At 34.4% G+C, this 18,871-nt stretch overlaps 1 protein-coding gene across 1 annotated transcript in view; it reads right to left on the bottom strand.

The window, feature by feature from the left end:
* Positions 1-18,871, bottom strand: part of Lrp1b (LDL receptor related protein 1B) — a 1,856,415-nt gene that overhangs the window by 764,758 nt on the left and 1,072,786 nt on the right. The window contains exons 15-16 of the mRNA XM_058585368.1: positions 17,653-17,775; positions 3,953-4,093 (exon numbers count right to left, since the gene is read on the bottom strand). Coding sequence (XP_058441351.1) covers positions 3,953-4,093; positions 17,653-17,775 — 264 coding nt within the window. The remainder of the gene's footprint in view (positions 1-3,952; positions 4,094-17,652; positions 17,776-18,871) is intronic.

Genomic DNA, 18,871 nt, shown 5'->3' with positions numbered 1-18,871 from the left:
CTCTAATGAACATAGATGCAAAAATTCTCAATAAAATCCTGGCGAATCGAATACAACAGCATATCAAAAAAATTGTGCACCATGATCAAGTAGGATTCATCCCTGGGATGCAAGGTTGGTTCAATATACGGAAATCAATAAATATTATTCATCACATCAATAGACTTAAAGATAAGAACCATATGATCGTCTCGATAGATGCAGAAAAAGCATTCGACAAAGTACAGCATCCTTTTATGTTCAAAACACTAGAAAAACTGGGGATAACAGGAACTTACCTCAACATTGTAAAAGCTATATATGCTAAGCCTCAGGCTAGCATCATTCTAAATGGAGAAAAACTGAAGGCATTCCCGCTAAAATCTGGAACAAGCCAGGGATGCCCTCTCTCACCACTTCTATTTAATTTAGTCCTTGAAATACTAGCCAGAGCAATTAGACAGACAAAAGAAATTAAAGGCATAAAAATAGCAAAAGAAGAACTTAAAATATCACTATTTGCGGTCGATATGATCCTATACCTAGAAGACCCAAAAGGGTCTAGAAAGAAACTACTAGAACTAATAAATGAATTCAGCAAAGGGGCAGGATATAAAATCAACACGCTTAAATCAAAGGCATTCCTGTATATCAGCAACAAAACTTCTGAAATGGAAATGAGGAAAACCACCCCAATCACAATATCCTCAAAAAAAAAAAAAATACTTGGGAATCAACCTAACAAAAGAGGTGAAAGATTTATACAATGAAAACTACAGAACCCTAAAGAGAGAGATAGAAGAAGATCTTAGAAGATGGAAAAATGTACCCTGTTCATGGATAGGCAGAACCAACATCATCAAAATGGCGATATTACCCAAAGTTCTCTACAGGTTCAATGCAATGCCAATCAAAATCCCAACAGCATTTCTGGTAGAAACAGATAAAGCTATCATTAAATTCAAATGGAAAAACAAAAGACCCAGAATAGCAAAAGCAATTCTAAGCAGGAAGTGTGAATCGGGAGGTATAGCGATACCAGATTTCAAACTGTACTACAGAGCAATAGTAACAAAAACAGCATGGTACTGGTACCAAAACAGGCAGGTGGACCAATGGTACAGAATAGAGGACACAGAGACCAATCCACAAAATTACAACTTTCTTATATTTGATAAAGGCGCTAAAAGCATGCAATGGAGAAATGATAGCATCTTCAACAAATGGTGCTGGGAAAACTGGAAATCCATATGCAACAAAATGAAGCTGAACCCCTTTCTCTCGCCATGCACAAAAGTTAATTCAAAATGGATCAAGGAGCTAGATATCAAATCAGAGACTCTGCACTTGATAGAAGAAAAAGTTGGCTCCGATCTACACATTGTGGGGTCGGGCTCCAAATTCCTTAATAGGACACCCATAGCCCAAGAGTTAAATACAAGAATAAACAAATGGGACTTACTTAAACTAAAAAGTTTTTTTCTCAGCAAGAGAAACAATAAGAGAGGTAAATAGGGAACCTACATCCTGGGAACAAATTTTTACTCCTCACACTTCAGATAGAGCCCTAATATCCAGAGTATACAAAGAACTCAAAAAATTAAACAATAAGATAACAAACAACCCAATCAACAAATGGGCCAAGGACCTGAACAGACACTTCTCAGAGGAGGACACACAATCAGTCAATAAGTACATGAAAAAATGCTCACCATCTCTAGCAGTCAGAGAAATGCAAATCAAAACCACCCTAAGATACCATCTCACTCCAGTAAGATTGGCAGCCATTATGAAGTCAAGCAACAATAAGTGATGGCGAGGATGTGGGGAAAAGGGTACACTTGTACATTGCTGGTGGGACTGCAAATTGGTGCAGCCAATATGGAAAGCAGTATGGAGATTCCTAGGAAAGCTGGGAATGGAACCATCATTTGACCCAGCTATCGCCCTTCTCGGTCTATTCCCTGAGGACCTTAAAAGAGCATACTATAGGGATACTGCCACATCAATGACCATAGCAGCACAATTCACAATAGCTAGACTTTGGAATCAACCTAGATGCCCTTCAATAGATGAATGGATTAAAAAACTGTGGCATTTATACACAATGGAGTATTAACGCAGCACTACAAAATGACAAAATCATGGATTTTGCAGGGAAATGGATGGCATTAGAGCAGATTATGCTAAGTGAAGCTAGCCAATCCTTAAAAACAAATGCCAAATGTCTTCTTTGATATAAAGAGAGCAACTAAGATCAGAACAGGGAAGAAGAGCATGAGGAAAAGATTAACATTAAACAGAGACGAGTGGGGGGAGAGAAAGGGAGAGAGAAGGGAAACTATGGAAATGGAAGGAGACCCTCATTGTTACACAAAATTACATATAAGAGTTTGTGAGGGGAAAGGGGAAAAAAAAACAAGGGAGAGAATTAAACAACAGCAGATGGGGTAGAGAGGGAAGATGAGAGGGAAGGGGAAGGGGGACAGTAGGGGATAGGAAAGGTAGCAGAATACAACAGTCATTAATATGGTATTATGTAAAAATGTGGATGTGTAACCGATGTGATTCTGCAACTTGTATTTGGGGTAAAAAATGGGAGTTCATAACCCACTTGAATCAAATGTATGGAAGATGATATGTCAAGAGCTTTGTAATGTTTTGAACAACCAATAAAAAAAAAGAATTATAGACTTTGAAGTCATGATCCATGCTTTGAATTCAAGAGAAATTAGGGCCATATTTATATAATAAATTGGCAAATATTTTCAGACATCCTTATTCTTGGGATTGTGTCCCAAAGCACAAATGGCTGCATGATATAGATGGCCAGAATGATTTTGTACATTCTCATAAAGGATCTTTAAAACTTTTTTTTTTTCTTTCAGTGTTGGATACTGACCCCAGGGTCTCACACAATAAACTACATTTCCAGAACTTTTTAAATTTTTGTTTTGAGACAAGGTCTCACTAAGTTGCCTAGTCTGGCCTCCAATTTGTAATTCTCTTGATTAACATCCCAAGGAGCTGTAATAACCTGTGTTGCACCATTGCATTCAGTTTAAGATATTATTTTTATATTTTTAGTTTAAAAAAAGAAAATTGAATACTGTCAATTAGCTCTTAGTTCAGTCATTTTAATCTGAAAAAGTGTCTGCAATTGAAAGAAAAATATTTTTAAAACAATGTACATGGGTTAAATCAAAAGATCAAATACATAATTTTGTCCAACATATCTCTCTCTGTGTGTAAAATATTTTATTTATCTCAAAAACCATTCAGACTAATCAAATGTATTTTCAAAATGTTATTTCATTTACTTTTCAAAGTGTTTTCTTTCCACATATATGAGAAATTTACTAATCTATAACGGAAACATGAAACTCTTCCTAGCAAATGGTGAATAGTTAAATAGAAGCCAAAGGGCCAAAGGGTGGGTGGATAAGATCTTTCATTTATATTTGAGTGCCCTATATGTGTTTTCTACCATGTCCTAAACCAGTGAAGCTAGGTGATAACATGTTCCAAATTCATCTGTATTTCTTTGGATCTTCTTCAAGTTTCTTTAGCCAAGGAGCAGTGGAGTAGATCATGACCTTCTGTACAACTTATTCAGTCTTAAGGGAGTTTAAATTGATTTTCCATATTTTAAAGTCAAAAATCCAAAGAGGTCTTCTATAGCAACCCAAGATTGTAGTGTGGTAACACAAAAACCAGGGAAAAGGGGGAAGATTTTTGGAGCAACTAAAATGATAATATGAAATCTGGGGAAAAATGAGAGAAACAGTACTTTTAAAAGTATGCAAAAGAGGCATTCTGTAGTCTAACCTCTCTGCAAAAGGATGACTGGGAAATAAAACCCAGTTCAATTTGCATCAAACATGTTTTCATATTTTCACAAACTGATTTGACAATCTACACACGTAAGACTCAGTTTTAATGTGGCTTTAAGATTATTTGATGGAGAACATACAGCAATTGACCGAGTCCTCATCACTTCCGTCTGAACAGTCGTCATCACCATCACATTTCCACCGAGCTTGGATACAATGTCTGTTTTGACAGCGAAATTCTCCAGGTTTGCATATGTGGGGTAATGCTTCTCCTGAATTAACTAGAGTTAAAAAAAAAAAAAAAAACACATTTAAGGCCTATGAATAATGTTAACTAGATTCAGTTGACTAAAATATGAATTTTGAGTATTTTTGCTTCCTTTTTACTCTACATGTAAATGAAGTCATACAGTATCTGCTTTTCTCTCTCCAACTTATTTCATTTCTTATAATGTCCTACAGGTTCGTCCAGCTTGTCATAAGTGGTAGTATCTCCTTTTTTAAGACTGAATAATATTTCGTTGCATTCATGTGTTCATGTGCATACAAAAACACAATTTCTAAGTTAATTTATAGCTTAGGTTGGAGAGGAAATGGGGAGTTATAGCTCAAGGGCACAAAATTGCAGATATGTAGATGAATACATTTACAAGTCTAACTTAAAATTTGAAGACTATAGTTATAATATTGTAACATGTACTGGAAATCTGTGGAGAACATATTTTAGGTGCTCTTAACTACCAACAAAAAAAAAAATAAGTAAGAAATGATGGATATGTTAATTTGCTTGGCTATAGCAACCAGTTCACTATGCCTATCAAAGCATCATGTTGTACAAATGTAGATATATAGAGAGTAAAAAGCAATATCCCCAAATTTAAAATATGTCACCAAGATATAAGGTATCCCTATGAAAATCATAGTTATCTTAATATTAAAGCTTAATGTGATCTAATACACAAAATGATAAAAAGATGATAATGTTAGAACAAGCAAATAGTCTCAAAAAATATAGAAACAATTGTACACCTAGCAGCCATCTCTGAAAATGAGAAATTTTAAGTTTATCTGACAATACTTATTCTACTAAGAATCTTAAAGATTTATTTTAAAATAGCTATCACTAAATAACCACCAAAACAATCCAATAGCACTTTGTGTTGGTGACATGGTTCCCCAGCCAGGTACCCAGCCCACTAATCCTTGCAGAGAAGCAGAGGTGAAGCTGAAGAGAGGCTGTGCCCCAGGGGTCTCCAGCACTGACAGCAAGGGCTGCTCAGAGCCCATCATGCATGCACCATCCTTAGGTGCAGGAAGCCAGGAGGCACTGACCTTCACCCCCCGTGGGAGCCCTAAACAGCCTGGGGACACCCACTGGAGGCCTGCTCTATATAATGCTGCAGCTCAAAATCCCCCTAGCATCCATGACCTCACAACCTTAACCAGCAGTGGGAAAATGGAAGTGTAGCAGACCGAGATGGGATTTCAGAGCTAACCAGTAGTGTGAGTACTTTTTCAAACCCTGGTTAGCATAAATTTGGATCCATAGGTTGACCCAAGTGCTATATAAACCACTAAACAGCACACTCGAATAGCAACCCCATCTTGGGTCCCATCTTGCCCTGTCGCAAGTTCTGTTTCTATTGACCCTTGAATAAACCCTACTCTTAAACTCACTCATCCTCATCTTTGATTTTGTAAGACAAGAATCCAGAAAGACGAAGATGGCAGTGAATTGCTGTGACACTAGAGGGCACAGCCTGCCATTAAAAGTTGCAACATGGTCCTTGTTGCAGAGGCATACAGCTTGTGCGGATCCCACTTGCCAGCAGAAGTGGAAAAACTCCTGTTTCTTTGGGTTTGTAGTTTTGCTTTTGAAAGGATTTTCATTCATCTTTCAATTCATCGTTTTGATAACCTTAGGTAGGACCATGAATTTTACAACCTCCATCATATAGATGAGTACACTGAGAGTTAAAGTTAAAAAAAAAAAAAAAGAAAAGAAAAAGCAATCACAGAAACTTTGATATTACTTTTACTATGTATTTACTTTGCTGGGCTGCAAGTAATAGGAAAACAGGAACAGTTAAAGGCTTAAGGAATTATTAGGTTAATCAAGATTATCTCTTTGGTGATATGAAAAATTGTGCTCTCTATGTGTAATAAGAATTGTAATGCATTCCACTGTCATATATAAATAAAAATTAATTAAAAAAATAAAATGATAAAGTATAAAAAAGATTATATCTTTAAATGCATACAGTGTTTCTCCTTCATATATTCCATGTTCTCTAATTAAATGATAAAAGGTTATTTAATTGAGATTTATTCACAAAATTGAAAGTGTTACTATCCCACTGTTCTCTTTGCATGGTTTCAATAGTCTTGAAAGAGAAGAGAATGAGTGGCAATGGTTAATGAAAATGATTTTATGTTTCATGGGTTTTAAAAGGTTTTGAATTATATTTAACTGGTTTATTGTTAGGAAAAGAAGAAGTCAATCTTTCTATCCCTGTTCAAATGGCTTTAAGTTTTATTTTTGATAACTGGTTTAGTCTGATGGAATGTCATAAATCTTACACCTCAATAAGAAGTAATGGCAAGGCAAACATACACGGCATTTCCAGAACCCTCTACATAACATTCCCTGAACTTCTGTGTCTTCCTGCAGGCAGGAGGGGAAGAGAGGGTGTGACTTTTGAGCCATGTCTGCAGGAAAGTGCTACAGAGATGACCTAGCAGGACACAAGGCAAGTGGATCTGCAGGGATTTCAAGGGAAAGCTACTGTAACCAAACCGTACTCTGATGAAAGGCAAAAAAGGAATCACTTTTCATAAGTAAATGAAATAGTTAGAACAAAGGTGACCCATGTATCTTCTGTCCCTTCAGTTAAGCTGACACTGGATGCATGGAATGACAATAATATTTTCTTCTTATTCATTCTCAGTAACAAAACACTGAAGTAACAATTCCTGTATGATGCCATTTCTCTAATATAACTTGAAAGTAAGTAGTTTGTACGTGTGCTTGAGAAAGAGGGTGGGGGTGAGGAGGGAGGAGGGAGGGAGAGAGATACTGCACATAAGAAATGACAAAAACAACGGGGCTGGGGTTGTAGCTCAACTGTAGAGTGCATCCCTCACACATGTGAGGCACTGGGTTCGATCCTCAGCACCACATAAAAAATTAATAAATTAAATATATTAGAAAAAAAGAAATGACAAAACATAAAATAATAAACTGCAGTATACATACACAATGGAATATTACTCAGCATTAAAAGAGAATAAAATATAGCTTTTAAAGGTAAATAAATGGAGTTGGAGAATATCAAAAAAAGTAAGCCTATCCCCAAAACCAAAGGTTGCATGTTCTTTCTGATAAGTGGATGCTGATCCATAATGGAAGGGAAGGGCATGGGGAAAATGAAGGAATTTTGATTTGGCAAAGGGAATGGAAGTGGGGAGGGGGCATGGGGGCAGGAAAGAGTGGAATGGGATGGACTTAATTACCCTAGGTACATATATGACTGCACATATGGTGCAATGCTACATCGTATACAAACAAAGAAATGAAAAGTGCTGCAATTGTGTACAATGAATCAAAATGCATTCTGTTCTCATATATACCTAATTAAAATAAATTAATTAATTTAAAAAAAAAACATAAAAGCAAAAAAGGATGGTCTCCTATTCAAATCTAAGATGCCTATTAACAGTAGTAACTGAGAGTGAGACTGAGAATGCCAATAGTAGAAGTGCACTCTGGAATATGGCTGACCACCTCAAGGATCAAACTCTTCTCTCTAAATCTCTACAGTTGATCACTGATAACATGCAAATGTTCTTTATTTTGAGTTTCATGTCTGCTCAAATAGACTTAGAGAAATAGATCTTAAGAGAAATCTTATTTCTTTTACGTCTTCTGATTTCATATATGCTCAGTTTACAACTGGGTACATAATTAATAATACGAGGATGTATTTCTATTTTATAGCTATATTCTTAATAGTGAATAGTATTTTCAATTAAAAAAATACTAGTTACAGAAGAAACCTAATTTCAGAAACTATCCTTTAACTCCCACCTACATTCAGCTTTCATATTTTCTACAGACTCAAAAGGGGAGATAGTGAGGAAGGATTTTGACCAAATTATATTGCTATATTGTGTACATGAACAAATATGAAACAACAAATTCCAACATTATGTGCAACTCTACTGCACCAATAAAAATATGAAAAAAATATTTTCTATAGCCTGTAGTTTTATTTCAAGGAAATATTAAGGGGAAATTGTTGTTTCATTGTGTTATGATTGCAAAACCAAATGGAAATGTTCTGATAACAATCTCACCAATTAAAAAAGCTTGAACTTCTCATTTCATCAAATAACATTTATCAAATATCCCATGAAAGTTTTAAGGAATGATCAAGGATATCCATATGAAAAAGTGAAATTATAGTTACTTTTGAATAAATACATCTACATTAAAAAGAGCATGACTTCAAGTAGAGACAAAATACCTAAGACAAATGGTATTAGAAATTTTTTTTCTTAAAATAATCAAGTTTATATGATTTAAATCTACTTAGAGTTCAAATGTTTTTGAGGTAATATTTAGATAATTAAAAACTAAATGCAAAAAGGCAGAATTTTCAAACATGTTTTAAACATCATTTCAAACATATATGCATCATTAATTTCATAATTATATTTGGCTTAAAAAGATGAAAATTGTCAAAAATAGTACCTAAAATTTAATTTTCTCTTTAAATAATAGGCTATGTATAATTGCTTAAAAAGTAGTAGAGCTAACCTCCTGAGAAAATTTCATTTTTTTATATTACTGCTTCAGAAACTGATCTATATCTATTATTAATATGTATCAATACCATTAACAAAAACAGCCACTTCTTGTTAATGTAGTATCAGATGTAATGAAACACACACACACACACACACACACACACAAAAGTGTCTTTCCCGTTTTAATTTTTAAAACTTTGTCCACAATTTTTCTAAGGCCTACATTATTTTAGATAGAGGCATTTCTTCACAACTTACATATGCTTTTGTTCGATATTTTATTTTTTAAGGGTATTTGTATAGTATAAATCTTGGTTTAAACATTTTCTTTTTCTTTTTGTGGTACTGGGGATTGAACTCAGGGCCTCCCACATACCAGGCAAGCACTCTATCACTGAGCCACATCCCTGCCCCATAGCTAATAGCCTTGGAAGACAGAAGTAATATAGACTGGGGCAGAGGGCAGATTTTTTTTTCCATATTGATAATGTCTTCTTCCACTGCAATTGTTGGGCAGATTTCCTGACATATGTCTTATAAGATCTGGAGTTTCTAAGCCAGGGCTTCTTTGAGTATGTAAACTCACTATATTTGCAGAATTTAATTAAGTTGCTTGCGCACTGCCCCATATAACTTGAGGATGGAGGTTCAGGGGAAGCATTATAAACATGAAAGTGATACTTCTTGCTGTGTCATGAGTGATACAAATCTTCTATGTCTGATCTAGGAATTTGCGTCACCTGTCAGAATCCATGGATCTCCTGTAGTCCACTTTTATCTTGCAGCCAAAACCAAACCTAAGATCCTTTACCATTCTTGACATAATAATAAGGTTTTGTTTTCGATCCTGAGCTTTGACTTCTATTGTCTCCTAGGGCATAAGGCATCTTTAGTTGATTCTAGCTGTAGTCTAACAGTCCCAGGTATAATTGATAGTTATGTTACAGAGAAATCATGGTATCGATGCTGACTACCAGGTTTGTTCAGGATTCATGCTGATAGAAGACAGGATACTTTTGAGCTAGCAATGTCCGTTACTACAGTATGTGATAATCTGAATAAAATGATTGCTTAGCACTTCAACATACGTATTTTTCCTCCAGCATTACCCTTACAGTTATAGAAATCATTGGCAATATCATCTATGGTAGGACCCAAACTCAGGGCCACACAATCCACCAACTTTTGAAAGAATTCATAAGGTGATGAAACAAGAATAGTTAACATCATATAAAAGACATAGTTCCTTTAAAAATTATATTGGTATTCTTTGTATATGTAATTTACAAAATCTCTATGAAGGATATCACAAATCTGATGTCTTCACTCGTTACACTTGACTTTGGGAAGGACAATGTCACATACACAACCAAGCAATGCCCCAAATAGAATGGGACAGAGGGATACACTTAAAATCACTGTTGCCTGACCTACCAAAATTAACACAAATTGCCATGACTGTAGTGAGTGATATTTTTCTCTGGGGACTAGATAATTCCTTTAAAAAAACAAGACCACTTCAGCTGACTTAGTAGCTGATTCTCTTGTCTCATCACTCAAGAACAAAGATGAAGTAAATTTAGCTTTTTTTAAGTTAAAAAAAAGATAGGCATATATATAGAAAAAAAAAGAGAGAGAAAGCTGACCGGTCACCAAGATATTCAGAGATGAACATACAGTTAAATCACCACATTTAACATTTAGTTCCCATGCTTAAGGTGACTGGATATATACAGAACTTGGTATTAATGCACAGCCATAGTCACTTTCAGAATATTAACAAATGCTGGAATTTCAAACTTTGCTTCAGTGTTGGGTATTAAACTATGAATTTGAAAAGTGATACAAAACCTGTAATTCTACTGCCAGGACCACTTCTGGTAAAAAAAAAAAATATATATATTACAACATGATCTCACCAATAACAAACTGACAAAGTAATAAATAATCCTTTAATTTAACCAAGGTCAGAAATAAAATAACATGAATCATGACTTGCCTGGCATAAAACTGCCAGTTCTCATACATCCTGTGAAGCCTGCTTTGAGAACAATGAAATCAGAAAGCCTGTGTCTAATTCTCCAAGACACTATGAAGGGAAAACAGCATTCTAGAATTGCCTATTCATCTTTTGTAAAAATTTACAGTGATTGCTGCAATGGATGTCCAGGCTATAATGAAGCAAAGGAAGAAACACTAATAATAAATTGCTTTATTTTAGTTTAAGGTTTGGTCATTTGAGATTGGGATCTCAGCTCAGTAACTGAACTCGAGACATGTCCCCAACCCTGCTTTCCTAAGCTGTACTGTGTGTAGGCAAGTGATTGTGTTTCTAACTGTGATTCTCTTCTTTTCAATCCTACTATGGTGATCTATGTTAAACTAATTCCTGTTTCTTTTCTCACTTGATGATTCGCTGTCAGCTGTATAAAATTTGTAATAACTCATTTATAAAGGCATTTGTCCCAGTGCAAAAAGTAGTTTTTTTCTATTGATCCTAGATGTCTCATGTTAAAAAATACTTATTTATTTGACAAATTGTTTATTTCACTTTACACATGCACTTGCTGCCTCTATATTTGAACACTGAAGGAGAAGGAGTAAAAAGAGAACTTTACGCTGTGTTTTGTTGAATGCTTTCATATAAGGAAAGTGGTTTGGAAAATGCTACTATGGCTTTGATTTTTCTTCTTTAGATCATAGCAAGATGACCTTTCATTAGATAGAGTGGTCTTCTGAACAGCCAACCTAAGTGGTACATAATCCTCTGTGAGTTCCTATGCACAGAGGCCATAAATATTCATCTGCATAGGGCTTCTAAACTTTTTATTGCCTTAAACTTTTTACTACACATTAGATTGCATATATCCTAGAACGTAAGGCTTGTCACAGCTGAACAGATAAATGGCTCACCATCGTGGAGCACTGTGTCTGACAGAGGAATATATCTTGTGTTCAAGAAGGTGACAAAGGTCACGGAGGACCAGTGACACACAATTGTGCAATGCTATCCCTCAGATAACCAATATTTTTGCAATGTTCACATTGCTCTTCTGGGAGTAAGGCATACTGGAAAACCCTGGCTTTTCTTTCAGGCAACCGAAATAGCATTTATGAATTACTATTTCATTAATATAGAAAAATTATCATGCTTTCTGTTACCAGTTCTGATAATTTTAGCTTTATATATGGTTCTCAGAGGTATTAAGTTCCAAGTACTATGCCACATGGGACACTGATTCTAGCGGTGAGAGGATTTTGCCCTGACAGACAAAATTCTCAAGGACAAAATGTCCAATCTACTTTCAATCTTGGTACCTTCCCAGAGTGGCATGAGAGTTCATCCTTAATCAATCATGTATCATGCCAATATTTTCTGTTGGGTGCATGCCTTTTCTGGCATAGTCTTGTGGTGCAAATTCATTAAGAAGAAATCCTGGGTGTTTAGTCTGGCCAGACCATCTGCCAATGGATTTTTTTATTCATTTGGTGTCGATTCGATAAATATGAATGAAACAAGGAAGACCATATCTCAGTAGCTACAACATCTCTCTTGATTTGCTGCTTAGACTCAGATTACTCAGTCACATAACTCTAATCTAGCCTTCACTAAATCAGAAGCCCAGAAGAATAAGCACTAACAAGAGGTTATTGGTACACTAATATCGGTTTTGCCTTCTCTGAAACTATGAACTCTATTTATAGACCTCCTGCATTTTAATTTCCTCATATGCAAACTAACACTAACATACCCTTGAAAATTTTTACCATTAAATACACAGGAACTGAAATAATTTATATAAAGACACTTTGTATTCTTGGCAAGAAATGAGTTACCATGCTATAGTTTTTGATTTTTCCCAGTACATTTCAAATGAACTGAAGCAAGTTGCATGCTATGGTAATATAGTAGAATTTTTAACAGTTAAAAGCAACAATTAATTCTGAAATAAGAACTCACTTGTTTTTGTTGGTTTAACATTGTTTAATGTGAAAAGTATAGATAAAATTCTCTTTATTTTCCCTTCTGTTTCATTGAGATTACTGCATCTATGAATTATAAATACTAGAAAAAGACCAATAGTCTCAGAAAAATTTCCTCTACTTTTTACCAAGTATATAATTACACATGTACAACAATAGTAAACAAATGTCCTAACATTGGTTTTATAACCAAAATTGTATACAATATTTTATTATGAGTCAAAGTCTTCTGATTTTTATTTACAGAAAGATATCCAGCAATAGCCTGGGTTATGTATAAATAAAAACTCATCTTTCTGTTGCTTTCCCCCCTACAGTTAAGCCTGTCAGTATGGATCATTCCAAGTGCTCCTGGAGTGTGTGCTCAGCTAGAGTTCCTTTAAAGATATTTGTATCTCTGGCTTCCAAGAAAATATTGAACATGATTTGTTTTTATTTGGTTTGGCAGTTATGGCAAGAGACAAACTACATAAGGCAAAATGTTGGATGAAAGGCCAGTAAGACAAAAGAAAGACAGGGACAGAAAAACCACAGTGAAAACTCATCAATGGATTTGGGAAAAGAGACAGGGCCATTTCTAATAGAATACAACAAACACCCAAGAAAATATCTCCTGTATCTCCTCCAACCATGATATTTAAACATGTGTGAAACTTGTTAAAACATGAATGAAGGACAAACTTGATAAATTAGACAACATTTAACTATGAGATGAAGTAGCCAGGAAAAAACATAAGTGAACAATTAAAACACACTTTCAAACTAAGTTGATTATGTAGCTGTGAGGAGAAGCATTTGCCACTGTCTTGATGATACCCCCCAATGCTGTGTATGAGTGCTTTATATGTGCTTACTAAAAGTACAGGAGCAGCAGGAGCAGACATCACGTACTTCTCCACTTACTATCTCATAGGCTGACACACCAATGATTACAGGTTGAGTTAGGGGTCAGTGTAATTCCCAATAAGCCTCTCTATATTCTACTTTTGGTGCAGGAAAGAAAGCAAGTTTTGAACTTACAATGGACAAGTGATGACTGGCTCTTTTTCCTGAAACTTTTTGCTGTTGTTGTTCTTTGTAGTTACACATGACAGTAGAATCTATTTTGATATATTAATACAAACATGGACTATCTTATTCTGATTAGGATCAAAGTCTTGTGAATGTACACAATGTTGAGATTCACAGTGGTGTATTCAGCCATGTACATAGGAAAGTTATGTGAAATTCATTCCACTGTCTTTCCTATTCCCATCTCCCATCCCTTCCTTTCATTCCCTTTTATCTAATCTACTGGACTTCTATGTTCCCCACCCCTGCCTTGTTGTGGGTTAGCATCCAAATATCAAAAAGAACATTTTCCTTTTGGTTTGTGGGGCTTGTCTTATTTCACCTATCATGATCGTCTCCAGATCCATCCATTTACTGGCGAATGTCATAAAGTCATTCTTCTTTATGGTTGAGTTCCATTGTGTGTATATATACCACAATTTCTTTATCCATTTTTCTGTTGGTAGGCATCTAGCTTGGTTCCATAGCTTGCGTATTGTGAATTGAGGTGCTATAAAGATTGATGTGGCTCCATCACTGCAGTATGCTGATTTTAACTTCTTCTGGCTGTTAACCAAACTTTCACTATTTTTGAGCCACAAGAATGTATATGGAAATAGACAATTTATATAAATAGTTAAATTTATTGAGATAAAAAGTTATCCTGGCAGAGTTTTACTTCCTCTATGTTCTATAATAGTAGTACTTTTAGTTTTGTCTTCTGCTTATCCTGATTGTGTGTATGTGTGTGTGTGTGTGTGTGTGTATGTAAGAGAGAGAGAGACATAGAGAAAGAGAGAGAGAGAGAAATAAATACTAGGTGTTGAAAATGAACCCAGGGCCCTGCACATACTAGGCAGTGCTCTACCACTGCACAGATCATTTTTTTTCTGTTTATCTCCGTTGCTTATACCAGCTCAGCTCATTTTTATATTTACAATAATTTTTCTATGAGTTTATGCATTTCCTCCCTTCTTTGGTAATATTATCCATCTATCAATATATTTCCATATCTATTTATTCTTCTATCTATGCTTACTCTAAAGTGATTCATAAACTTTTAATGTAGCATAGAATAAAGGAAAGAAGGAAAAATAATTAAAAGGTCTGTGAACCATATAACTGAAATTGAGGAGCTGAACAGAAAATTTCAAGGTTAGCATATTATCTAGATGTTAGTATCTGATGAACAGAGCCTCCCCTCAAGTTCCTACAATGACAAAGAACAAAAGTGAAAACACAAGATCTCTGAGCTCATTCTCTTGATCATTTCACTGATACTATTATGAGGCAACTTTTATGTTTTTCAAGGTCAATAAGACTAGATTTAAAAATTCATTTAGAATCAACTTAAACATGTCATTGGATGTTGAGTAAGCCTCTCAAATTTTAAGGAGGATGATAGATTTTTGTACTACATAAAGGAGTTCAAGGTCTGAACCACCATAAAGGTAGGTGCTTTCAGAGATACCGCCCATCCTTGGCAAGAAGTCTAGGGCTGGAGCAAAAGTAGGATGAAAACAGGTGGAAATTCATAAAGGCTAACAGAGTAAGTGTGTATGTGTGTGTGTGTTTTCTTTCTGTTGGATGTCAAAGTCATCCACTGGGTTAGCAGAAAGCCCCATGTTATTCCAGAAAAGCAATTTTAAATGTATCCTTAGAGATTTTTTTTTTAAACTATGAAATGGATATTTTAACCACAACTTTCCTCCCAAGAATTAAAATAAAGTTCAGCCTCGAAGGTACCTTGATAGACTTTAAATTATCTAAAGACATGCTTAAGCCCTGTCTTTTGGTGAACAATTAGTCTTGACAGGTCCCTTTTATTCTGATGATAAATAAACTACAAGAAAATAGGAATTCAAAATCATACTACAGAAAAAAGGAAGAGAAAAAATCACCTGGGGACTTAAGGAAAATATATATTTGAGAATTATCTTCTATAGAAATCACATTGTAGGTAATTTTTAACATTCCTTTACCAAAGGAAATAAACTTATGCCATGCATGGTTGCAAACACCTGTAATCTTAGCTACTTGGGATATTGAACAGAAGGGTCTCAAGTTCTAATGCTAGCCTGCACAATTTATTGAGATTGTCTCAAAGTAAAATGTAAAAAGGGTTGGGGAGATAGGCCAGTGTAAGACATCTTGAACAAGGTCCTGGGTTCAATTCCTAGCACAAAAAAAAAAAAAAAGAGAGAGAGAGAGAAAGAAAAAAAAAACCTGCGAAAGAGATAAAACTCATATTTGTGTTTAGAAGTGTGAAATTCTACAAAAATATGAAGAATATTTCTAGAATTTTGAAGAGAAGATTCATACTGAAAAGAATTGCTATTCACACAGAAAGGTAAAGACATTTGCTATACATAAGAACTAGACAATATATACCTTATACGCACTTCCTGAAAAAGTTACTTCAAGATATATTCCATCTATTCTACAAATTAATGAAAACTAATAAATAAACTACAGTGTACCAAAAATCAAAGAATTTAAAAATATACTTAAAGAAACTCTAATATAGGTCTAAAAGTATTGTAAGATATTATAAAATTAATTAATTGTTCAATGTCAAAATATACTTACAAAGAATCCTTTTGATTTTAATTAATACAATTGATCAGAAATCCTAAATTATACTCCTAAATTATAACATAAGAACTATATTATAATTATATAGTTAAATAAAGGGGCAGAAAGAAAACTAGAGTCTTCATCTCAGAGTTGAAATTCCAATGACAGTAATAGAATTTAAACTTATAGTAATATTACAAATAGCTAAGGAGGATCTTACACAAATGGACCATGGACTATAAGGTAAAATTCAGAAAAAAATATAAACAATAAAGAAATAGACAAATCTATAACAATGAATCATAAATAGTACATTAAATATGAAAAGAAAATTAATGGCTTAAAATGAAGTCAATAAAAATCATGTTCACAAAGAATATTCAGTTACATGATAAGTAAAATAGAGAACAAAATAAATTATATTGTAGTGTTTGTTATTCAAAACTAAAAGTGTACAAGATAATTAAGAGTTCAGTCTCCATAATAAAATAATTTGGGGTCTAAATACCCCAGGACCTTTAGGTTCTTTTGTACCTTTAGAATGAACTGGAACATCACCTTTTACTGGGTCTCAAATCCATTGACATCTAATCTCCAGCTTGTCAACTGCAGAACCTAAGATTATGTGAGCTGATTTCTCACAATAAAATCCTTCAAATTGTATGTGTGTGTGTATATACATATACAAATCCATCCATCCATCCTACTGGTTCTATTTCTCTGGAGAACTCTAACTAGCATACAATTTAAAATTAAATCATTCAGAAATTTTTATATAGAGCTCAGTGCATGCATAATATTGTTGTTATTGTTCTTAAGGGAGACAATTTGTGGTAGAAATAAGAAATTTCAAGAGTCACTTTGGAATAATAATATGCAATAAATTGGAGAATGCCAGTAAAAGTTAACAAAAGTACCATTAATCCAGGACAATCATTTCAATTAATCATTTCACTACTTTGATAAAGTCTATAAATTCCTTATAAGTCTCTCTTTGTCTTCTTCCTTGTACTTCACCACCAAATAGATAGCTGAGCCCATTTAGTCATTTTAAGTCATTTTAAATCAATGTTCTACTAACTATCTCATTAACTATGTGATTTTAGTTGCAAGTGCTGATGGTGAGGTTCTTTTACAATTTCATTAAATATTTGCTTGTTTGGCATATACTTATTTAATTTTCTTTGTTAAACTTCATGCAACACTGACAGAATACTCTGCCAATTTCATCACTGTCATTAATTATCTGTTCATTAGAAACTGATTCAATTAATAATTTGTAGTCTGGAAAGAACAATATCTAAGAAATTTTCTGAATTTCTCCTCTAATTTGATTGTAATTCCTTTGGTTTCACCTGTTTCTTTCTAATCTTCAGAATGAGGCATATAAACAATATGTGTGACAAGAAAAGAAACTTACATGTGCAAGTTGTCCCATTTTCATCCAAAAGTTGATTATCGGCACAAGCACAGACTCGGCCTGCTGGAATGGCCAAGCAAAGTGTACTACAGCCCCCGTTATTGACTCGGCACATATTGTCCCCTACAGTAGGAGAGAAGCAAATATATTAGAGAACACTGATTCCAACCAGTCAGCCAGTTTAAGCCCACTTTCTTTTTAGTAGGTACACATAGGTATATATATATATATATATATATATATATATATATTTTTTTTTTTTTTTTTTGATATGCTATGTATATTATATATTCAATAATGTAGTCAAGACTCCTTCTGAATTGTAATAAAATTCAGAAACATTTTAAAATATGTTATTTTTTTGGTAGAGAAGAAGAATTTCAGTGTTGCCTGCAGAAGAAAGTGGTCTGTGTACAGTTAGATACAAGGAAAAAAGAAAAAGAGGGCCAAATACATCTGTCTTTATTCAAGTTTGAGTTCTTGACTACTGGCTCTTGGAATTCAGCTTTGGGTTTCTCACAAACAGAAAATAAACAAGAAACAAGGCTGAGATATTCCATTTTGTGCAAATGGAATGCAAGTATGCTTGTATGACAGAGTGTTGGTGACTCAAAAGAGCACAGGGTATGTGCAGCTTGATGGCTATCAAGAGAATGTACAGTACAGAAGGGTGAATGTGTTGTTCCATAGGACCTAATGTGCAGAGACACTGATGAGGCATAAAATGATCATCAATTAATAGGCATGAGAGAAAATTATTCATGAATATATATGTGAAAGCACCTTTGGAGACTTTCAGAAAAAAACAAGCAAATTTTTGAAGGGGTTGGAGATTATATTTCATAAAGTTGTAGGAAAGAGTAAATAAAATTAACGTAATCACCATTTTTATGCTATGTATTCCTACTGGTTGGAAAGGCAAGAAAGAAAGTGAACTGAGCCACACATCTGTCCAACTTTACAAAGAACTCTACAACACTAGCAATCCAATTGGCAGTGTCATCAACATAGTGTCATCATTTATACTATGTTGCATTTTCAAGGTACAAATAAAAAGGTTTTGATTATATCAGAAGATCTTTTTTTAAATATTAAGAACAAAAGAGGGCTGGGAATGTGGCTCAAGCCATAGCACGCTCGGCCAGGGTTCGATTCTCAGCACCACATACAAAGATGTTGTGTCTGCCCATACCTAAAAAATAAATATTAAAATTCTCTC

This window comes from Marmota monax, unplaced genomic scaffold, assembly GCF_021218885.2.
Source record: "Marmota monax isolate L192 unplaced genomic scaffold, Marmota_monax_Labrador192_F-V1.1 WCK01_AAM20220418_F8-fsc00034, whole genome shotgun sequence".
In the NCBI taxonomy this organism is placed as follows: domain Eukaryota; kingdom Metazoa; phylum Chordata; class Mammalia; order Rodentia; family Sciuridae; genus Marmota; species Marmota monax.
This window is presented reverse-complemented; position numbering and strand designations above follow the sequence as displayed.